The 24,116-nt window shown below is 49.3% G+C and overlaps 1 protein-coding gene across 1 annotated transcript; it reads left to right on the forward strand.

The window, feature by feature from the left end:
- Positions 1 to 3,990: 3,990 nt before the first annotated feature.
- On the forward strand, positions 3,991 to 23,607 carry LOC140730853 (endonuclease domain-containing 1 protein-like). The gene is made up of 2 exons (XM_073051812.1): positions 3,991 to 4,514; positions 18,618 to 23,607. The coding sequence occupies exons 1-2, from the start codon at positions 4,206 to 4,208 to the stop codon at positions 19,689 to 19,691; spliced, it is 1,383 nt and encodes a 460-aa protein (XP_072907913.1). The 5' UTR covers positions 3,991 to 4,205; the 3' UTR covers positions 19,692 to 23,607.
- Positions 23,608 to 24,116: the final 509 nt, after the last annotated feature.

Below are 24,116 nucleotides of genomic sequence, written 5' to 3' on the forward strand. Positions count from 1 at the left end.
TCTGGTACTGGACTCTCCCAGCATCTGGAAAGTTAAAATCACTTACTATCACAACCTTATAGTAACCTCGTCCTTCGCAGCAATCTGCAATCTCTCTACAAATCTGCCTCTTTAAATCCTGCGGACTGTTGGGTGGTCTATGACATAGCCCCATTAACATGGTCATACCTTTCTTATTCCTTAGTTCTCCCCATAAAGCCAGGTCCTGCCCTCCTGCAACCAAGTCTCCCTTATGGCTACAGTATCACAATTCCCTGTGTTGGTCCATGCTTTTCCCACCGTTCTTCTCATCTGACCTTCCTACGATATTTCCAGCAGTTCAGAACATTAGTCACACCATCCTCGACCTGCTGACTCCTGATTTTGTCTGAGGTCTTAACAACATCTGTCTCTGCGACCTCTCCACTAACTGTTCTGGCATAATGGTTCCTATCACCCTGTATCTCCAGTTTAAACCCCACCCCATGCAGCACTAGCAACCCTTCCCTCCAGGATATTAGTCCCTCTTCTAGTTCAGGTGCAAACCATCTCTTCTGTACAGGTCCCACCTTTGCTGGAGGTCCAAAGACCTGTCACCATCCCTCCTCAGCTGTGTGGCTTTCCTCGTTCTGGCCTCGCTAGCACGTGGCATGGGAATCAGTCATGAGATCCTGTCCTCTAACTTAGCACCTAACTCCCTGACCTCACCTTGCAGAACCTCGTCACTCTTCCCACCCATGTCATTGCTTCCATCGTGGACCACAACCCCTGGCTGCTCACTCTCCCAATCGAGAATGCTGAGGACTCAATCTGAGATGCCCTGGATCCTGGCATCCAGGAGGCAATGTACCATCTGGGATCCTGGTTCTCATACACACTAAACCTCCATTCTGTCCCCCTGATGAATCCTCTATCAGCACAGCTCACCTCTTCTCCCCTTTCCCCTCTGAACCACAGAGACAGACTCGGTGCCAGAGACCTGACTACTGTGACTTTCCTCTGCTGGGTCAATCCCCACTCCTCCCCTACAGTATCCAAAGTGATATATACCTGTTGTTGAGGGGGATGGCCACAGGGGTACTCTGCACCTTTCCCCCTCCTGACAGTCACTCAGTTTCCTGTGTCCTGCACCTTGGGAGTAACTACCTCCCTCTGTGTCCGGTCTATCTACCCCCCAGCCTCCCGAATGACCGAGTCCACCTAGTTCCAGCTCCAGCTCCCTGACACAAACTGTTCAACTCAAGTTTATTGTCATTTCGACCATAAACTGCTGGTACAGTACACAGTAAAAACGAGACAACGTTCCTCCAGGACCATGGTGCTACATGAAACAACACAAAACTACACTAGACTATGTGAGACAACTCAAGGCTACACTAGACTACGTAAAACAACATGAAAACTGCACCAGACTACAGACCTGCTCAGGACTACATAAAGTACACAAAACAGTGCAGGGCAGTACAATAATTAATAAACAAGACAATAGGCACAGTAGAGGACAAATTTTAATATAATAAATTATGTAGATGTCAGTCTAGACTCTGGGTATTGAGGAGTCTGATGGCTCGGGGGAAGAAACTGTTTCACAGTCTGGTCGTGAGAGCCCGAATGCTTCGGTGCCTTTTCCCAGATGGCAGGAGGGAGAAGAGTTTGTATGAGGGGTGCATGGGGTCCTTCACAATGCTGTTTGCTTTGTGGGTGCAGCGTGTAGTGTAAATGTCTGTAATAGCAGGAAGAGAGACCCCGATGATCTTCTCAGCTGACCTCACTATCCGCTGCAGGGTCTTGCGATCCGAGATGGTGCAATTTCCGAACCAGGCAGTGATGCAGCTGCTCAGGATGCTCTCAATACAACCCCTGTAGAATGTGATGAGGATGGGTGGGGTAGGGGAGATGGACTTTCCTCAGCCTTCGCAGAAAGTAGAGGCACTGCTGAGCTTTCTTGGCTATGGAGCTGGTGTTGAGGGACCAGGTGAGATCCTCCACCAGGTGTGAGGGCTGCAGCATACACGGGGTAGAGTGGAAAAGCTTTGTTTTGCGTGCGATCCGCACAGATCATTTGATCACAGCAGTGCATTGAGGGAGTGTGTGGGAAAGCAACAATAAACAGTTGCAGTCGCAGAGAAGTGCAGAGCAGGCAGATAATGTAGTGCAGGGCCGGCCGAAACGAAGACAATAGGACAGGCAGACAGGCTGGCCATTGAGAGCGCCTGAATCCTGTCCTCAGCATTATTTATTTATTTATTTGCACGTTGTCAGCCTTTGTTATGCATAGCTTTTCATAAACTCTATTTCATTTCTTTATTTTCCTGTAAATTCCTGCAAGAAAATTAACCTCAGGGTAGAGTTTGGTGACACCTGGTGATATTTTGATAATAAGTTGACTTTGTTCCGTAGTCCTATAATAGCAGCTAGAAGCTGTCCTGGAGCCTGGTGGTATGTGCTTTCCAAAAGAACACAGAACGTTCCAGCACATTACAGGCCCTTTGGTCCACATTGTTGTGTAGTAGGACATGTTGAAATGATGAAAGGATCCACTTGGGCAGAGTGGATGTGGCAAAGTTGTTTCCCATGGTGGGGGAGTCTAGTATGAGAGGGCATGACTTAGGGATTGAAGGGCGCCCATTCAGAACAGAGATGCAAAGAAATTGTTTTAGCCAGAGGGTGGTGAATCTGTGGAATTTGTTGCCACGGGCGGCAGTGGAGGCCAAGTCATTGGGTGTATTTAAAACAGAGATTGACGGGTATCTGAGTAGTCAGGGCATCAAAGGTCATGGTGAGAAGGTGGGGGAATGGGACTAAAGGGGAGATTGGATCAGCTCATGATAAAATGGTGGAGCAGACTCGATGGGCCGAATGGTCTACTTCTGCTCCTTTGTCTTCTGGTCTTATGGGCCTGTTAATCTCCTCAAAGGAGACTGGAGCAGAATTGGGCCATTTGGCTCATTGAGTCTGCCCCACCATTCCATCATTGTACTTCTCAAAGCCGTTCTCCAACCTTCTCCCCGTATCCTTTGACGCCCTGATTAATGAAGAACCTGCTTTAGAAATACCCAAGGACTTGGCCTCCACCTCCGTCTGGGCAATGAATCCCACGGACTCGCCTCTCTCTGGCTAAAGAAATCCCTCCTCATCTCTGTGCCAAAGGGACGTTCTTCTAGGGCAGGGATTCGCACCCTCATTGTATGCCGCCATTAACCGGGGGTCGGAGGCGGGAGTCTCGGGTGATCTGTAGTTGCAAGCTGTCGTCTCCTCCAGAGCTGTCACACGGTAGCACATATTGTTGCAAGGGCAGTCTCACCTGCTCTGTACATACCGGCTGTGTAGCGACAAAAAGCACAACGGCGCGTCTTTCACCTCAGACGGCTGCAGAAGTTTGGCATGAGTCCCCGAATCCTCATGACTTTCTACAGTGTAGGGGCACCATTGAGCGCATCCTGGCTGGCTGTGTCGCCGCCTGGTACGGGAGCTGTACTTCCCTCACTCGCAGGTCACCCTGCAGAGAGTGGTGCCGACAGCCCACAGCGCATCCGTGGATGTGATTCAGGACATTTACAGCAGCGGGTGTGTGAAGAGGATCATCATGGACTCCAGCCACCCCGACCACTAACTGTTCCAGTCGCTACAATCGGGCAAACGGTACCACAGCATTAAGGCCAGGACCAACAGGCTCCGGGACAGCTTCTTCCACCAGCCCATCAGATTTATCAATACACATCGATCTGACTGAATACATGTATACAAAACAATTATGTATACAGTTTTAGTGTTTGGGCAATGCAATCCCACATCCCCCCCCCCTCCCCTTCTTATTGCTTGTACATCCGACAGAGGCGCAACATAGAGACTTCTACTCCCTCCTGTTGTGAGATGGATGTAAGGAATAAAATAAATTCTGAAGATTCTGAATTCTGAAGGGCAATAGGTTGGCACAAACTACAGTTCCCGGCAAACCTTTTGCATGTCAACAACCCTCCATTTCGGGTTCAAAGGGACATCCTACTTAACGCCAATGATGTCATCCGGCGCAATGCAGCTTCTGGTTTGCACCAGACAGCGGGCTACTGTGTCCGGCTCCGCGGCGGCTTGGAGCGCCGGGCGGTCAGACTGCCCCCGCAGCCTGTGAGCACCAGCCCGAGGCGCTGCGGCGGACACCGGAGGCATCCCCCGGCGCTCGGACCACGGCTTCGCTGCCTCTGCAGGTCTAGTCCCGCAGCCTGACCATGAACCCCGGGGGTCTCCTCTGGCTCCTGCTCCTGGCTGCCCCTCGTCCCGGGACAGTGCGGGGCAAGGTGGTGAGAGATTTCCAGGAATGTAACTGGTTCTTCCGGGATAAGGTGCCGCCGCAGGGATTTGGAAATGACAGCGCGAGCAACCTGCTGCGGATCTGTCAGAAATACAAGAACAATTATCACTTCGCCACCCTCTACCAGACAGACCACCGGATCCCGATGTACTCCGCCTACCGCTACCCGTGCTCCATGGGCCAGGACGAGGCTTACAGACCCGCTGCCTGGTTCGTGGAACCGCAGGTAAAGATCGCCCCCAGCTCGCCTGACCGCATTCCCCAACAAAAATGTATTCTCACTGGGACCATCGAGGAGGTACGGGAGAGACTCGCAGATCGCTTCAGGAGCAGCTTCCCCTCCTCCGCAATGGACACTCCCCTCACTCTTTCCCCCCTCGTTTTGCTCTACGTATTTCATATATGCTTCTGACTGTAATCTGTAGTTTTATTATCGGGTGGCAGAGGGGAAGCAGCTGTTCCTGAATCGCCGAGTGTGTGTCTTCGGGCTCCCGTACCTCCGTCCTGATGGTAGCAGTGAGGAGAGGGCATGTCCTGGGTGGTGGGGGTCCTTAATGATGGACGCTGCCTTTCTGAGACACCGCCTTTTGAAGGTGTCCTCAATACTGGGGAGGCTGGTGCCCACGATGGAGCTGGCCGAGTCTGCAGCCTTTTCCGATCCTCTGCAGAATGGCCTCTCCCCGCCAGACAGTGATACAACCGGTTAGTAAGTTAAATAAGGCATCCATATCATTAGATTAGTAACCAAAACACGGCAGCGGGAAACTCGTCGTGCTGAGTAGAGGGTTAGTTATTAAATCGAAGGTAACTTGTACAAGGGAGGAATGGTTTGGATGGGAGTGAACTGTCAGGGTTTTGTACGTTTGCAGTATCTGGTCGCCTGGCTACAGGAAGGATGTGGAGGCTTTAGAGAGGGTGCAGAGGGGATTCAGCAGGATGCTGTCTGGATTGAACTGTCAGGGATTTTACGTTTGCAGTATCTGGTGGCCTGGCTACAGGAAGGATGTGGAGGCTTTAGAGAGGGTGCAGAGGAGATTCAGCAGGATGCTGTCTGGATTGAACTGTCAGGGATTTTACGTTTGCAGTATCTGGTGGCCTGGCTACAGGAAGGATGTGGAGGCTTTAGAGAGGGTGCAGAGGGGATTCAGCAGGATGCTGTCTGGATTGAACTGTCAGGGATTTTACGTTTGCAGTATCTGGTGGCCTGGCTACAGGAAGGATGTGGAGGCTTTAGAGAGGGTGCAGAGGGGATTCAGCAGGATGCTGTCTGGATTGAACTGTCAGGGATTTTACGTTTCCAGTATCTGGTGGCCTGGCTACAGGAAGGATGTGGAGGCTTTAGAGAGGGCGCAGAGGGGATTCAGCAGGATGCTGTCTGGATTGAACTGTCAGGGATTTTACGTTTGCAGTATCTGGTCGCCTGGCTACAGGAAGGATGTGGAGGCTTTAGAGAGGGCGCAGAGGGGATTCAGCAGGATGCTGTCTGGATTGAACTGTCAGGGATTTTACGTTTGCAGTATCTGGTCGCCTGGCTACAGGAAGGATGTGGAGGCTTTAGAGAGGGCGCAGAGGGGATTCAGCAGGATGCTGTCTGGAGTGAACTGTCAGGGTTTGTACCTTTGCCGTATCTGGTGGCCTGGCTACAGGAAGGATGTGGAGGCTTTAGAGAGGGCGCAGAGGGGATTCAGCAGGATGCTGTCTGGATTGAACTGTCAGGGTTTGTACCTTTGCCGTATCTGGTCGCCTGGCTACAGGAAGGATGTGGAGGCTTTAGAGAGGGTGCAGAGGGGATTCAGCAGGAGAACATGTCTTTTGTGGAGAGGTTGAACAACCTAGGCCGTTTCTCTTTGGAGTGAAGCAGGATGAGAGGTGACTTGCCAGAAGTGTACCAGATGATACGAAGTACAGATCAAGTGGACAGCACAGACTTTTTTCCTCAGGACAGAAATGTTAAGCCAAGTCAATTGTTGTTTAACTGTATACATGTACACCATCAAATGAGACAATGTTCCTCCAGGCCAGGGTGTAATATCACACACAATAACTTAGGAAAGTAAGAATTAAATGTACAAATGAATTATACATCTATAAACAATGTAAAGTGCATAAATTAAAGTATTGTCGGGTACAGAACAAATTATCCAGTGACACTTCGAATGCGATGCAGCAGGGAGTTCAGAACCCTAATGGCCCGAGGGAAGAAACTGTCTCCGATCCTGATGGAGTCTCCTGCCCGATGGTAGAAAGTCAAAGAGGATGCTGGATGGTTGGGTGGGATCCTTAATAATACTAAGGGCCCTGGACACACAACACTCCTGATTAATGTCCCCGATGGGTGGTAGGGAGACCCCTATGATCCTCTCAGCTGTACTCACAGTCCTTTGTAGGAATTTCCAGTCTGACACTCAACTGCTCCCGTACCAGATGGAGATGCAACTTGTCAGGACTCTGTCCTCCTGGAAAACACAGTTAAGTTGGAGGGGTGGGATGTGTGGAGCCTCGCTTGCCTCAGTCTCCTCAGGAAGCACGGAGGCACTCCTGTGCCTTCTTATTCAGGGACCGGCTGAGCTCGACCATGACGTGAACTCCCGGGAGCCTGGTGCACTTGACTCTCTCTACAGAGAGGCCATGTGTGCGCAGAGGGGGATGGTTCATCTGCACCTTCCTGAAGTCCACAATCATGTCCTCGGTCGTCTCCACATTCAGACTTGGGTTGATCTTCTCACACCAGTCCACCAGCCGCTCCGCTTCCTCTCTCTACTCCGACTCCTCATCGTTGATGAGGCCGACCACCTTTGTGTCTTCTGTAAACTTGATGACACGGTTTGAGCTGAGTCCTGCAACACTGCCGTGCATCGGCGGCTGAGCCCACAGCCCTGGGGAGTGCCAGTGCTCAGTACAATGCGACCAGAGACGTTACTGCCCACACGGACTGACTGTGGCTTGTATAGGGGGCATAATTTTTAACTGATTGGACAAAAATATAGGGGGCAGTCAGAGGTAAGTTCTTTACACTGTGTGGAGTGACCTGCAAGTAGAGGCAGATACATTAGGGGCAGTTAAGAAACTCTTAGATGGGCATGGTGATGATAGTAAATTAGAGGGGGGAAAGGATTGGATTGATCCTGGAGTAGGTTCTGTGTTCGATGACTTTAACATAGATGGCATCAGAGACAGTAGAGTAGGTTATCAAAAATTACAGGGGGGTCTTGGTCAGCTGGATTAGTGGGTAAAAGGTGTTCAATTCAGAGAAATGTGAGGTGTTGGATATTAGACAATTAAACCAGGATACACCTCTTACTGTGCATGGCAGCAGAGCCCTGAGCAATGTTGTAAACAAGGGCAACCTCATGTAGAGTCCGGTCACTATTTGGAACGAGTTGTCACAGGAAGTGCTGGAGACAAGTACAAGAACAACATTTAAACTCACTGGGACAAGCAGATAGATAGGAAGGATTTAGAGGGGAATGGGACAAATCTGGTCAACCTGATCAGCATGGACAAGTTGATTGAGTTCAAGGGATTTGGGGTAATGGGGATTGAGTTCAAGGGCTTTGGGGTAATGGAGATTGAGTTCAAGAGCTTTGGGGTATTGGGGATTGTGTTCAAGGGCTTTGGGGTAATGGGGATTGTGTTCAAGGGCTTTGGGGTAATGGGGATTGAGTTCAAGGGCTTTGGGGTAATGGAGATTGAGTTCAAGAGCTTTGGGGTAATGGGGATTGTGTTCAAGGGCTTTGGGGTAAAGGGGATTGAGTTCAAGGGCTTTGGGGTAATGGGGATTGAGTTCAAGGGATTTGGGGTAATGGAGATTGAGTTCAAGAGCTTTGGGGTAATGGGGATTGTGTTCAAGGGCTTTGGGGTAATGGGGATTGAGTTCAAGGGCTTTGGGGTAATGGAGATTGAGTTCAAGAGCTTTGGGGTAATGGGGATTGTGTTCAAGGGCTTTGGGGTAAAGGGGATTGAGTTCAAGGGCTTTGGGGTAATGGAGATTGAGTTCAAGAGCTTTGGGGTAATGGGGATTGTGTTCAAGGGCTTTGGGGTAATGGGAATTGTGTTCAAGGGCTTTGGGGTAAAGGGGATTGAGTCAAGAGCTTTGGGGTAATGGAGATTGAGTTCAAGAGCTTTGGGGTAATGGGGATTGTGTTCAAGGGCTTTGGGGTAAAGGGGATTGAGTTCAAGGGCTTTGGGGTAATGGAGATTGAGTTCAAGAGCTTTGGGGTAATGGGGGTTGTGTTCAAGGGCTTTGGGGTAATGGGAATTGTGTTCAAGGGCTTTGGGGTAAAGGGGATTGAGTCAAGAGCTTTGGGGTAATGGGGATTGTGTTCAAGGGCTTTGGGGTAATGGGGATTGTGTTCAAGGGCTTTGGGGTAATGGGGATTGAGTTCAAGGGCTTTGGGGTAATGGAGATTGAGTTCAAGAGCTTTGGGGTAATGGGGATTGTGTTCAAGGGCTTTGGGGTAAAGGGGATTGAGTTCAAGGGCTTTGGGGTAATGGGGATTGAGTTCAAGGGATTTGGGGTAATGGAGATTGAGTTCAAGAGCTTTGGGGTAATGGGGATTGTGTTCAAGGGCTTTGGGGTAATGGGGATTGAGTTCAAGGGCTTTGGGGTAATGGAGATTGAGTTCAAGAGCTTTGGGGTAATGGGGATTGTGTTCAAGGGCTTTGGGGTAAAGGGGATTGAGTTCAAGGGCTTTGGGGTAATGGAGATTGAGTTCAAGAGCTTTGGGGTAATGGGGATTGTGTTCAAGGGCTTTGGGGTAATGGGAATTGTGTTCAAGGGCTTTGGGGTAAAGGGGATTGAGTCAAGAGCTTTGGGGTAATGGAGATTGAGTTCAAGAGCTTTGGGGTAATGGGGATTGTGTTCAAGGGCTTTGGGGTAAAGGGGATTGAGTTCAAGGGCTTTGGGGTAATGGAGATTGAGTTCAAGAGCTTTGGGGTAATGGGGGTTGTGTTCAAGGGCTTTGGGGTAATGGGAATTGTGTTCAAGGGCTTTGGGGTAAAGGGGATTGAGTCAAGAGCTTTGGGGTAATGGGGATTGAGTTCAAGGGCTTTGGGGTAATGGAGATTGAGTTCAAGAGCTTTGGGGTAATGGGGATTGTGTTCAAGGGCTTTGGGGTAAAGGGGATTGAGTTCAAGGGCTTTGGGGTAATGGAGATTGAGTTCAAGAGCTTTGGGGTAATGGGGGTTGTGTTCAAGGGCTTTAGGGTAATGGGGATTGAGTCAAGAGCTTTGGGGTAATGGGGATTGAGTTCAAGGGCTTTGGGGTAATGGGGATTGAGTTCAAGGGCTTTGGGGTAATGGAGATTGAGTTCAAGAGCTTTGGGGTAATGGAGATTGTGTTCAAGGGCTTTGGGGTAATGGGGATTGAGTTCAAGGGCTTTGGGGTAATGGAGATTGAGTTCAAGAGCTTTGGGGTATTGGGGATTGTGTTCAAGGGCTTTGGGGTAAAGGGGATTGAGTTCAAGGGCTTTGGGGTAATGGGGATTGAGTTCAAGAGCTTTGGGGTAATGGGGATTGAGTGCAAGGGCTTTGGGGTAATGGGGATTGAGTGCATGAGTCACAAGGTAATGTTGCCGATGCATAAAATCCTGGTTTTTATTCCACTTTTGAAATATTGTGTTCAGTTCTGGTCACCTCATTGTAGGAAGTATGTGGAAGCTTTAAAGAGGGTGCAGAGGAGATTTACCAGGATGCAGCCTGGATTAGAGAGCATGTCTTATGAGGATAGGTTAAGGATTTTCTCTTGGGAACGAAGAAGGTTGAGAGGTGACATAGCACGATGAAAAGATACAGTGGACACCCAGAGACTTTACCAGGGCAAAAACGGCTAAAACAGGCTGGGGAGGGAGAGACAATTTTAAGATGATTGTAGGAAAATATCAGGGTGGGATATCAGAGATAATTTTTTACACAGAGTGGTATTGTAATGAAGTGCCCTGCCAGAGGTGATGGTAGAGGCAGACACATTAGGGGCATTTTAAAAACTCGTAGATAGGCACACAGGGATGACAGAAAAATGGAGGTCTGTGTGGGAGGGAAGGGTTAAAGTCAATTAAAAGTTTGGTACAACATAGTGAGACAACAGGCCTGTACTGTGCTGTAATGGTCTATATTTTATGTTCCATGTTGGGCCGAGGGCCTGTTTCCACCCTGAATTACTCTGTGACTCAGTGAACAATGTCTTTATTATGGGAGGTGTCCATTTGTTTATTGAGATACAACGTGGAACAGGCCCTTCCAAGCCTTTGAGTTACACCAGCCAGCAATCTCCCGATTTAATCCAGTGGGACAAGCTGCAATGAACAATTAACCTACCAACGTCTTTGGACTGTGGGAGGAAACCCACACGGTCACGGGGAGAACATACAAATTCCTTACAGGCAGCGGCGGGAATTGAACCCTGGTACAGTAAAATGTTCCGCTAACTACTACGCTACTGTGCCATGATACATAGAACAGACCAGTACAGCACAGGAACAGGCCCTTCAGCCCACATTGCGGGTCAAACTAATTAAACTAATGACCTTTGCCTGCACAATGTTCATTTCCTGCACATTCATGGGGCTGTCTAGGAGCACCCCTATCATATTTGCTTCCACCGCCAGCACAGAGAGGACACTCCAGGCACCCGTCACCCTGTCAGGTAAAAAATTGCCCCTCGTATCTCCTTTGGGTTTATCCCCTCTCACCTTCAATGGATGCCTTCTAGTATTAGACATTTCTGCGCTGGGAGACAGATTCCCCGATTGAGTTGGAGACCATCCAGATGAAGGACAAAGCATTTCAGTTGTAGCCGCAGACTATAGTTTTCCATGCACCGAAATCTCTCGTTCTCCTTGCTGATGCAAGCCTGGGATTTAGGAGGGGCTGTCAGATTCTCCAAAGTGAGCGGCTGTGGAGCAGATTAGTGCAGGTGGGACTGTGGGTGTGTCTGAGGGAGCATGCGGTGTGATCTCGGAGGAGGACTGGTTTGGAATGAGACTCTAAAAGAAGAACGATTGGGGGGTGGCAAGTGACGAGGAGACCTGTCACTGGGGGTCACAATCATTCAGGCAGAAATTCAACTGGATATAACTCGAGGTCCGTGTCGACAGCACACTCAAAGCTGCTGTGCAGGTTGACAGTGTTGTTAAGAAGGTGTATGGTGTGTTGGCATTCATCATCCGTGGGAATGAGTTCAAGGGCTGTGAGATAATGTTGAAGCTATATTAGACCTTAGTTAGACCCTACTGGGAGAACTGTGTTCAGTTCTGGTCGCCTCACTACAGGAAGGGTATGGATATTATAGAGAGAGTACAGAGGAGATTTACAAGGATGTTGCCTGGAGTGGGGAGCATGCCTTATGAGAATAGGCTGGGTGAACTTGACCTTTTCTCCTTGGAGTGACGGAGGATGAGAGGTGACCTGACAGAGGTGTATAAGATGATGAGAGGCATTGATCATGTGGATAGTCAGAGGCTTTTCCCCAGGGCTGGAATGGCTAACACAAGGGGTATAGTTTTAAGGTGCTTGGAAATGGGTACTGATGTCAGGGTTAAGTTTTTCACACAGAGTGGTGGGTGCGTGGAATGCACTGCCTGCGGTGGTGGTGGAAGCAGATACAATAGGGTTTTTTAAGACCCTCTTAGATGGGTACATGGTACTTAGAAAACTAGGGGGGTACGTGCTAGGGAAATTCTAGGCAGTCTCTAGAGTAGGTTACATGGCCAGCACAACATTGTGGGCCGAAGGGCCTGTAATGTGCTGTAAATTTCTATGTTCTATAACTGAAGTATAATGTGGTATGGGCTCTTTGACCCGTTGGTTTTGAATAGGTTTTTTTGTTGTAGAAAAACAATGCACAAGAATTTAAGTGAGTATGTTTCATAAGAAGTTCTCCTTACTTGAAGGCCTCAATGCAGTGGTCATCTCCACCGGTGCAAATTCCTTTTGGTTTCAACTCAACAGCAGTAGGATTTATATAGAATTATATAATATTTTATATTCTACTTAATACAAATCATTTACACACTACAAGTTATGAATATAAATACAGTAAAAGTTGCTTTTTCAATGTGGTTTTAAAAATCAATTCATAAACATCTCACAGATCTCCCCTCAGCCTCCATCACTCCAGAGAAAACAAACCAGGTTGGCCCAGCCTCGCATTGGAGCTGATGCCCTCTACACCAGACGACAGCCTGCTAAACCTCTTCTGCAAAGCCCCCCGTATCATTCTGATGCCCTCTACACCAGGCGACAGCCTGCTAAACCTCTTCTGCAAAGCCCCCGTATCATTCTGATGCCCTCTACACCAGGCGACAGCCTGCTAAACCTCCTCTGCAAAGCCCCTGTATCATTCTGATGCCCTCTACACCAGGCGACAGCCTGCTAAACCTCTTCTGCAAAGCCCCCGTATCATTCTGATGCCCTCTACACCAGGCGACAGCCTGCTAGACCTCTTCTGCAAAGCCCCCCACATCATTCTGATGCCCTCTACACCAGGCGACAGCCTGCTAAACCTCTTCTGCAAAGCCCCCGTATCATTCTGATGCCCTCTACACCAGGCGACAGCCTGCTAAACCTCTTCTGCAAAGCCCCCGTATCATTCTGATGCCCTCTACACCAGGCGACAGCCTGCTAAACCTCTTCTGCAAAGCCCCCGTATCATTCTGATGCCCTCTACACCAGGCGACAGCCTGCTAAACCTCTTCTGCAAAGCCCCTGTATCATTCTGATGCCCTCTAAACCAGGCGACAGCCTGCTAAACCTCTTCTGCAAAGCCCCCGCATCATTCTGATGCCCTCTACACCAGGCGACAGCCTGCTAAACCTCTTCTGCAAAGCCCCTGTATCATTCTGATGCCCTCTACACCAGGCGACAGCCTGCTAAACCTCTTCTGCAAAGCCCCCCACATCATTCTGATGCCCTCTACACCAGGCGACAGCCTGCTAAACTTCTTCTGCAAAGCCCCTGTATCATTCTGATGCCCTCTACACCAGGCGACAGCCTGCTAAACCTCTTCTGCAAAGCCCCCACATCATTCTGATGCCCTCTACACCAGGCGACAGCCTGCTAAACCTCTTCTGCAAAGCCCCTGTATCATTCTGATGCCCTCTACACCAGGCGACAGCCTGCTAAACTTCTTCTGCAAAGCCCCTGTATCATTCTGATGCCCTCTACACCAGGCGACAGCCTGCTAAACCTCTTCTGCAAAGCCCCTGTATCATTCTGATGCCCTCTACACCAGGCGACAGCCTGCTAAACCTCTTCTGCAAAGCCCCTGTATCATTCTGATGCCCTCTACACCAGGCGACAGCCTGCTAAACCTCTTCTGCAAAGCCCCCGCATCATTCTGATGCCCTCTACACCAGGCGACAGCCTGCTAAACCTCTTCTGCAAAGCCCCCCACATCATTCTGATGCCCTCTACACCAGGCGACAGCCTGCTAAACCTCTTCTGCAAAGCCCCCCACATCATTCTGATGCCCTCTACACCAGACGACAGCCTGCTAGACCTCTTCTGCAAAGCCCCTGTATCATTCTGATGCCCTCTAAACCAGGCGACAGCCTGCTAAACCTCTTCTGCAAAGCCCCTGTATCATTCTGATGCCCTCTACACCAGGCGACAGCCTGCTAAACCTCTTCTGCAAAGCCCCCCACATCATTCTGATGCCCTCTACACCAGGCGACAGCCTGCTAAACCTCTTCTGCAAAGCCCCCCACATCATTCTGATGCCCTCTACACCAGACGACAGCCTGCTAGACCTCTTCTGCAAAGCCCCTGTATCATTCTGATGCCCTCTACACCAGGCGACAGCCTGCTAGACCTCTTCTGCAAAGCCCCTGTATCATTCTGATGCCCTCTACACCAGGCGACATCCTGCTAAACCTCTTCTGCAAAGCCCCCCACATCATTCTGATGCCCTCTACACCAGACGACAGCCTGCTAAACCTCTTCTGCAAAGCCCCTGTATCATTCTGATGCCCTCTACACCAGGCGACAGCCTGCTAGACCTCTTCTGCAAAGCCCCTGTATCATTCTGATGCCCTCTACACCAGGCGACAGCCTGCTAAACCTCTTCTGCAAAGCCCCCCACATCATTCTGATGCCCTCTACACCAGACGACAGCCTGCTAAACCTCTTCTGCAAAGCCCCCCACATCATTCTGATGCCCTCTACACCAGGCGACAGCCTGCTAAACCTCTTCTGCAAAGCCCCCGTATCATTCTGATGCCCTCTACACCAGGCGACAGCCTGCTAAACCTCTTCTGCAAAGCCCCCGCATCATTCTGATGCCCTCCACACCAGGCGACAGCCTGCTAAACCTCTTCTGCAAAGCCCCCCACATCATTCTGATGCCCTCTACACCAGGCGACAGCCTGCTAAACTTCTTCTGCAAAGCCCCCCACATCATTCTGATGCCCTCTACACCAGACGACAGCCTGCTAGACCTCTTCTGCAAAGCCCCTGTTTCATTCTGATGCCCTCTACACCAGGCGACAGCCTGCTAGACCTCTTCTGCAAAGCCCCTGTTTCATTCTGATGCCCTCTACACCAGGCGACAGCCTGCTAGACCTCTTCTGCAAAGCCCCTGTATCATTCTGATGCCCTCTACACCAGGCGACAGCCTGCTAAACCTCTTCTGCAAAGCCCCCGTATCATTCTGATGCCCTCTACACCAGGCGACAGCCTGCTAAACCTCTTCTGCAAAGCCCCTGTATCATTCTGATGCCCTCTACACCAGGCGACAGCCTGCTAAACCTCTTCTGCAAAGCCCCTGTATCATTCTGATGCCCTCTACACCAGGCGACAGCCTGCTCAACCTCTTTTGCAAAGCCCCCTGTATCATTCTGATGCCCTCTACACCAGGTGACAGCCTGCTAAACCTCTTCTGCAAAGCCCCTGTATCATTCTGATGCCCTCTACACCAGGCGACAGCCTGCTCAACCTCTTTTGCAAAGCCCCCTGTATCATTCTGATGCCCTCTACACCAGGCGACAGCCTGCTAAACCTCTTCTGCAAAGCCCCCCACATCATTCTGATGCCCTCTACACCAGGCGACAGCCTGCTAAACCTCTTCTGCAAAGCCCCCCACATCATTCTGATGCCCTCTACACCAGGCGACAGCCTGCTAAACCTCTTCTGCAAAGCCCCTGTATCATTCTGATGCCCTCTACACCAGGCGACAGCCTGCTAAACCTCTTCTGCAAAGCCCCCGCATCATTCTGATGCCCTCTACACCAGGCGACAGCCTGCTAAACCTCTTCTGCAAAGCCCCCCGCATCATTCTGATGCCCTCTACACCAGGCGACAGCCTGCTAAACCTCTTCTGCAAAGCCCCCCACATCATTCTGATGCCCTCTACACCAGACGACAGCCTGCTAGACCTCTTCTGCAAAGCCCCTGTATAATTCTGATGCCCTCTAAACCAGGCGACAGCCTGCTAAACCTCTTCTGCAAAGCCCCTGTATCATTCTGATGCCCTCTACACCAGGCGACAGCCTGCTAAACCTCTTCTGCAAAGCCCCCCACATCATTCTGATGCCCTCTACACCAGGCGACAGCCTGCTAAACCTCTTCTGCAAAGCCCCCCACATCATTCTGATGCCCTCTACACCAGACGACAGCCTGCTAGACCTCTTCTGCAAAGCCACTGTATCATTCTGATGCCCTCTACACCAGGCGACAGCCTGCTAGACCTCTTCTGCAAAGCCCCTGTATCATTCTGATGCCCTCTACACCAGGCGACAGCCTGCTAAACCTCTTCTGCAAAGCCCCCCACATCATTCTGATGCCCTCTACACCAGACGACAGCCTGCTAAACCTCTTCTGCAAAGCCCCTGTATCATTCTGATGCCCTCTAAACCAGGCGACAGCCTGCTAAACCTCTTCTGCAAAGCCCCTGTATCATTCTGATGCCCTCTACACCAGGCGACAGCCTGCTAGACCTCTTCTGCAAAGCCCCTGTTTCATTCTGATGCCCTCTACACCAGGCGACAGCCTGCTAGACCTCTTCTGCAAAGCCCCTGTATCATTCTGATGCCCTCTACACCAGGCGACAGCCTGCTAAACCTCTTCTGCAAAGCCCCCGTATCATTCTGATGCCCTCTACACCAGGCGACAGCCTGCTAAACCTCTTCTGCAAAGCCCCTGTATCATTCTGATGCCCTCTACACCAGGCGACAGCCTGCTCAACCTCTTTTGCAAAGCCCCCTGTATCATTCTGATGCCCTCTACACCAGGTGACAGCCTGCTAAACCTCTTCTGCAAAGCCCCTGTATCATTCTGATGCCCTCTACACCAGGCGACAGCCTGCTCAACCTCTTTTGCAAAGCCCCCTGTATCATTCTGATGCCCTCTACACCAGGCGACAGCCTGCTAAACCTCTTCTGCAAAGCCCCCCACATCATTCTGATGCCCTCTACACCAGGCGACAGCCTGCTAAACCTCTTCTGCAAAGCCCCCCACATCATTCTGATGCCCTCTACACCAGGCGACAGCCTGCTAAACCTCTTCTGCAAAGCCCCTGTATCATTCTGATGCCCTCTACACCAGGCGACAGCCTGCTAAACCTCTTCTGCAAAGCCCCCGGCATCATTCTGATGCCCTCTACACCAGGCGACAGCCTGCTAAACCTCTTCTGCAAAGCCCCCGCATCATTCTGATGCCCTCTACACCAGGCGACAGCCTGCTAAACCTCTTCTGCAAAGCCCCTGTATCATTCTGATGCCCTCTACACCAGACGACAGCCTGCTAAACCTCTTCTGCAAAGCCCCCCGCATCATTCTGATGCCCTCTACTCCAGGTGACAGCCTGCTAAACCTCTTCTGCAAAGCCCCCCACATCATTCTGATGCCCTCTAAACCAGGCGACAGCCTGCTAAACCTCTTCTGCAAAGCCCCCGCATCATTCTGATGCCCTCTACACCAGGAGACAGCCTGCTAAACCTCTTCTGCAAAGCCCCTGTATCATTCTGATGATGAAGCAACCAGACCTGAACTCAATACTCCAGATGTGGCCTAACGAGAGTTTTATAAAACTACAATGTAAATTTCCGACACTGGAACTCAATTACTAATCTGCAAGCATCTCATATGCCTTCTTTACCACCTTATTAACCTGTGACGTTAAGAACGCGCCCCAAGATGAAGGTGAAGCAGATTTTCCCAAAGAAAAGTAGATCAATAATTGAAAAGACAAAAGAATTGCAGTACTGCTGGGGAATAGAGGAATAATTTGTGTCTCTGTGGGCCAGAATCAAATGATAAATGAATGAAAATAACCCAGTGAATTAGTTACTATAATAATTAATTCTGAAACTTTTTTGCTGGAAGTTAATGTAAGTAATGATTGAAGTGTGGTCAGCATTGAGGGCAGTGTGAAATGATACAACAGTATAAGACTATAAGGCATAGGAGCAGAATTGGGCCATTTGGCCCATCAACTCTGCTTCACCATTCAATCATGGCTGATTTACTATCCCCCCAACCCCATTCTCCTGCCTTCTCTCCGTAGCCTTTGACGCCTCACCTAATCAAGAACCTATCAACCTCTGCTTTAACTATACCAAATGACTTGACCTCCACTGTCGTCTGTGGCAACGAATTCCACAGATTCAACACACTCTGGCTGAAGAAATTCCTCCTCATCTCTGTTGTAGGTGACTTCCCTCTGTTCTGAGTCTGTGCCCTCTAGTCCTGGACTATCTGCTCCATGTCCACTGTATCCAGACCTTTTATATATTCGATAGGTTTCAATGAGATCTCCCTCGTTCTTCTAAACTCCAGTGAGTACAGGCCCGGAGCCATCAAACACTCCTCATACATTAATATTATACAATGAATTTCATGGGATATGCCAGTGATATTAAACCTGATTCTGACCCTGACCCTGACCCTTTCATTCCTGGGATCATTCTCGTGAACGTCGTCTGGACCCTCTCCAATGCTAGCACGTCCTTTCTTAGATAAACTATCCCACAGTACTCCAGCTGTGGTCTGAACAATACCTTATAAAGCCTCAGCATTCTATCCTTGCTTTTGTGTTCCAGTCCTCTCGAAATGAATCGTAACGTTGCAATTTCCTTCCTCGCCACCAACTCAACTTGCAGGTTAACCTTTAGAGCGGGGGTTCCCAAGCTGGGGTCCATGGATCCCGATCCCTCGCCTACTGGTGTTGGTCCATGGCATAAAGAGGGTTGGGACCCCCTGCTTCAGGGTATTGGAGAGTGCAGATAGTGGGCTAGTCCATACTCGTAAAGCCATCACCCAGTCCTGGTCTTCAAGATGGACGTGACCCATACAATGGCATCTCACTGTTTCTCATCTGTGTATGATGTTGGTTTCAGATCGATAATCCAAATCTCCCAGACGAAATGGCGAACAATATTAAATCTCTTGGCAAGCTACAGGCACTGAACTCAGATTATAAGGGCGAAGATTACGAACGAGGACATGTTTACCCATTTAATCTTAATAACAAGACAAGTGGTACAAGCACGTGCACACTTACCAACGCAGTCCCCATGACCCCGAAGGCTAATAAGATTTGGTACCACAAGGTGGAGGCTGTGGTGACAAAGCTGGCGGGAGCATGCCATAAATCGGGTCGGGTAATGTACCTGGTAACAGGTCCTGCCAACATCACGGAGGAGAAACTGAAGGAAAGGGTCTCGGTGCCTAGATTTGCATGGACAGCTCTCTGCTGTGCGTCGCCACAGGATCAGAGCGACGATCCCTGTCAGAATGCCCCCACAAGTGCAGAACCAGAAGGAGAGGATGAAGTGACGTACAACAAAGACTACTCGTACGCGTTCATGAAAGATTTGGAGTCGGAGGCAGAGGTGGAACATCTAACGGTGAATGAGCTACAACGCCGGCTGGGCGTGGGCAATATCTTTAACGGCTGTGGCTCAGGCAGCCAGGATGAAGGAGAGACTTTTGAAGAGGTCAAAAATCTTATCAAACAAATAGAAACCAGCGTGGCTAATTCAAAGTTGGAAGAAGACAGTTTACCACAGCCACTTTCCAAAGATGACAATGGCAACGACTTGGTGATAGAGCCAATTGCAACTCCATTGGAACTAGCCAGTGAAGAGGTGAATGAGGCCATCTGTCCATCTATCATCAGCACAGTCTTTATTCCCTTTGAAAACATTGCCCATGCAGCCATGACCTTTGTCCAACTCTTTGCAGCTGTCCTCCGAGTTATCCGAGTCTTGGCCGTCGCTGTTTTAAGGATCCCTTTTGGGATTATGTACAGTACTGTCAGCTGTCTTACCACCATGGCTAAGTATTTGATTGTCACGGTGTTATCAGTTCCCCAAGATCTCTTGTGTATCGTGGTCAGCATTGTATCAGACACCACCAAAATCATCTCCTGGGTTGGCAGATTGATCAGGTATCTCATCCGAATTTTATAAGTCTTCACACAAAGGCTCTCTCTGGTGCTTTGTAAAGGGCTTGCCTTTCGTATGGAGAGACTATTTATCCACCAGTCCGAGCTTCCAGGGATCGCCGATGACCGCCACTAACACGCGCTGAGGATTCTTCCCTTGCCCACTAAAAGAGATGCTATCCTTAGTCTTCATATTCTTCAGGAAGCCCTGCTTTGACCAAACCTAGATGGCTGTATAGTGGTTGATATATATCCCTCACTAATATGGTTTATCTAATCATTATTGGAGTGCTGTTATTGGGAGCTTGCTGTCTGCAAATTGCCTGCCTCGTTACCTATATCTCAAAGAGGATGACAGTTTGCATTTCTGTCATGAAACGTTAAACTATGTTTTTCTCTCTCCGCAGATGTTGCCTGGCCTGCTGGGTATTTCCAGTCATTTCTCTCTAGGCCAGATTTTGGGCATCTGATGGTATTTTGCTTTAGTGCTCTTTACAGGTATTTAAGATTGTCCGTTAAGGAAATTGGAATATGCTTGCTAAATCAGTCTTCCAGCATCTAGGCTTCCAATTTTTCTCGCATGAAGTATCATTGTTAACCTACTGCAGGGCAGAGTTCCTAAAGGGATTATTATTCACAGTGTTTATGAAGCTCAGTCTTGGTTGTTGACGTGGCCAGTTCACTTCATTATGGAAGCACTGTGAAGATGGTAGTGGAGGATTGGAGAAAACGTTGACGACAAATGTGTTAATGAAAGTTAAGGCTGTGTCAAAGCCTTACAATCAACACACTCATCTTGCAGGAGTAATGAATAGAGTCATAGAACACTACAACACAAAACAGGCCCTTCAGCCTATCTAGTCTGTGCCAAACTACTATTCTGCCTAATATCATCGACCTGCACCTAGATCATAGTCCTCCAGATCCCTGCCATCTGTGTACCTATCCAAATCTCTCTTAAATGGTGAAATCAAACCTGCATCCACCACTTCTGGTGGCAGCTCGTTCTACAATCTCACTCCCCTCTGAGTAAAGAAGTTCCCCTTAAACATTTCACCTTTCACCCTTAACCCATGACCTCTAGCTCTAGCCTCACCCAACCTCAGCGGGAAAAGCCTGCTTGTATTTACCCTGTCTATACCCCTCATCATTTTGTATTCCTCTATCAGATCTAATCTCCCCTCATTCTCCTATGCTCTAGGGAAATAAAGTCCTAAATAATTAACTATGAACATAATTTAGAGAAGATTTCACCCTTAGAATGGAAATATTAGGGTGGTCAGAAAGGAGGTTTTAGAAAAAGGTTAGATTAGGTAATTAGAATAGGAATTGGCTTAATATTGTCATATTTACCAAGATACAGTAAAAAATCTTGTCTTGCATACTGTTTATACTGATCAAATCATCAGATTCAGAGTGAGATTCAAATTTATTTATCACATTTACATAGAAACATAACAGTTTCAAAGATGTGCGGGGGGGGGGGGGAGTCCCACAGGTGTCACCACACATTCTGACGCCAACGTAGTATGCCCATAGTGCTTGGCAGAACAACAGGTGCCACGGTAGGGTAGCAGTTAGAGTGACGCTAACACAGCTCGGGGCATTCCCCGAGTTCGGAGTTCAGTTCCGGCGCCAATCTGTAAGGACTCTCAGTAGGTCCTCCAGTGGGATGGACGGGGTTTACCCTGGTGTCCTCCCGAAGTCCAGCGATGGGCTGGGTAGGTTGATTGGTCATTGTAAACTAGGGTCAATCGGGGTGGCCAGGCTGAAAGGGCCGGGAGGTTCTGCTCCACAAATTCAGTGCTCAGCAAAACAGAAGGTACGGAGAAACAAAGCAAACCTGCTCCTCCCTCCCACAGTGCACTGAGGCAGAACAAGGTGAGGCAACATCAGAGCGAAGCAGACGGGGAACGTGCAGTGTGGGTAAACAATAAGCTGCAAGATGACAGTGAGCTGGATTCTGAGGTACGTCTGCAAGTAGAACAAAAGAATTAGAAGGTATAAGGCACACATCATCCTAACTGGGAAACACTGGCTAATTCATTAGGTATACCTGAACAACTGTGTGTAAATGCAAAGTCTAGTCACGCGGCCGCAACGATTGATCGTGTCTACGTAAAACATGCAGACACAGTCAAGGGGCTCAGTCGTGGTTCAGAATGGGGAAGGAACGGGACCTGAGTGACTTTCACCGTGGAATGATTGTCGGTGTGGGATTTTCACACACAACGGTCTCCGGAGCTTACATAGAAAGGTGTGAACAACGGAAGACAGCCAGCGAGCAGCAGTTCCGTGGGTGGGAGCTGAGCGAGGGCAGAGGAGAGTGGCCAGGCTGGTTCAAGCTGGGAAGGCGACAGTGACTCAAATAACCACACGTTACGACAGAGGTGTGCAGAAGAGCTTCTCTGAAAGCTCAACACATCAACACTGAAGTGGATGTGCTGCAGCAGCGGAAGACCCCGAGCATACCCTCCGTGTCCTCTTCATTAGGTATAGGAGGTAAAGTGGGTGTATTCTCGTTTTCGCAATGTCACTGGGTCAAAATACCAACCATAATGTAGGGGCATCTTCACCAAAAAAACCCCCATAGCATTTCAATGAGTCACCACCATCAGCCAGCCAACACCGGACTTGCCAGTGACACTCGCCTTTGGAGAATCACAACTAGGAAACCTAGGTGTTCAAGGATAGTTTAATGAAGTTCACCGACCGTGGAGAAATGTCACTCACAAAGCTGTCGGGTGAGAGGTACTGAAACACACTGCCAGCTACGAGCGCAGGCTGGGCTGTCCGAAGCAACAGAAGCACTCCTGAAACGGCCAAGAATTGCTGTGCAAGAATGACAAATGCAGGGAATAAACGAGTAGGAGCAGGATGATCGGGAATTGAGTGCCCATTCGAGATTGTTAATCGTCAGTCTTCAGGACACAAGGGTAAAAAGAACAATGGTTGTTCCAGATCTGATACAGCATAAAGAACACACGACACGCAGAATATCTGGGCACCATGGTTAGCATAGCGGTTAGCCTGACTATTATAGCCCATGGCACTGGAGTTCGGCGTTTAATCCCAACATCACCTGTAGGGAGTTGTACCTTCTCCCCCTTGGAATGCCTGGATTTTCCCCAGGTACTCTGGTTTCCTCCCACAGTCCAAAAACATACCAGTTACTAGGTTAATTGGTCATTTTAAATTGTCCTGTGATTAGGCTGGGGTTAAGTCAGGAGTCGCCGGCAGTGTGGCGCAAAGGGCAAAGAGGGCCTGTTCTGGGCTGTATCTCAATCAATAAAATAACAACAAATACAACAGCAACCCTATAAAACACATTTTACTGTTCTATATGGACTGATTGTATGTACACCGGGGGCTGTGTGTGTGGTAATGGTGGTGGGGTGAGTTAATGGTGTTGATCAGTCCAACCGCTCTTTTTTTGGATCTTGTGGTCCCGGTGTGGGTGCTACGTAGCCTCTGCCCTGATGGGAGTGGGACAAACAGTCCATGAGCAGGGTGGGAGGGATCCTTCATGATATTACTGGCCTTCTTCCAGCAACTTTCTGTATATACAGTATGTCCTTGATGGCAGATGGGCTGGTGCCGGTGACTGGGGGGGATTTGTGTGAGCACGGACTGAGGCAGACACACCACGATGGTTCCCATCTGTCATTACCTTCTGAAACAGAGAATACCAATGAAATTGAATGTGCTCATCACTGCACTGGAAAATTACAAATTTATAGTTCTGCACCTTCTCCAGACCCAGAGTAATTAATGTCAAGAAATCATTTGGGAATGCATATTCTGTTTCATTGTAGTGGGATAATGCTGGCTGAAATCACACAAGAGTATAAATGGAATTGATAAGGTGTTTGTAGTCGATGTTATTTGTATGGATTTTGTGATGGGTTTGACCTTCAATAAATTACCACATCTTAAAAGGATACAGTTGTCAAAATGCTTTGTGGTCTCTATCTGCACCAGGGATTTCCCCGTTACGAACCGTGAACCCGATAGGTCTGCAGAAACATGTGGTTTTTAAAGTGCAAAAGCTGTAGCCGTGAGGCAACAGTGGAAGTCCAGGTCCAGTGATACGAGTTGCTGTCTCATTTGGGGTTTTCCTTGGTTGCAGTGGACGACCGTGACTCCCGTGCCTCATTATGCCCTTCGCTGTCCGCAGAACCGCCTACCTGGCCATTGCACGTCACTGTTGAATTCATCCACCCACCCTGCTGGAGCTGACTTCACAGGGCGTGTCCCCATCTTGCCAGGGACATGGGTTTGCCCGCCTGTCGAAGCAGTGAACGGGAGAATGGCTGCTGTCATGTGCAGACAGCTACTTGGAGCCGCGGGTGAGAGCTGAGTGTCCAGCGGGAACCAAATTGAGTGAGCTGCCCCAGAATGGACACAGCAAGCCCTTTCACCAGAGCGGAAGCTCGTTCCACACTCTCAC

The sequence above is a fragment of the Hemitrygon akajei genome, chromosome 7 (genome assembly GCF_048418815.1).
Source record: "Hemitrygon akajei chromosome 7, sHemAka1.3, whole genome shotgun sequence".
Lineage (NCBI taxonomy): Eukaryota > Metazoa > Chordata > Chondrichthyes > Myliobatiformes > Dasyatidae > Hemitrygon > Hemitrygon akajei.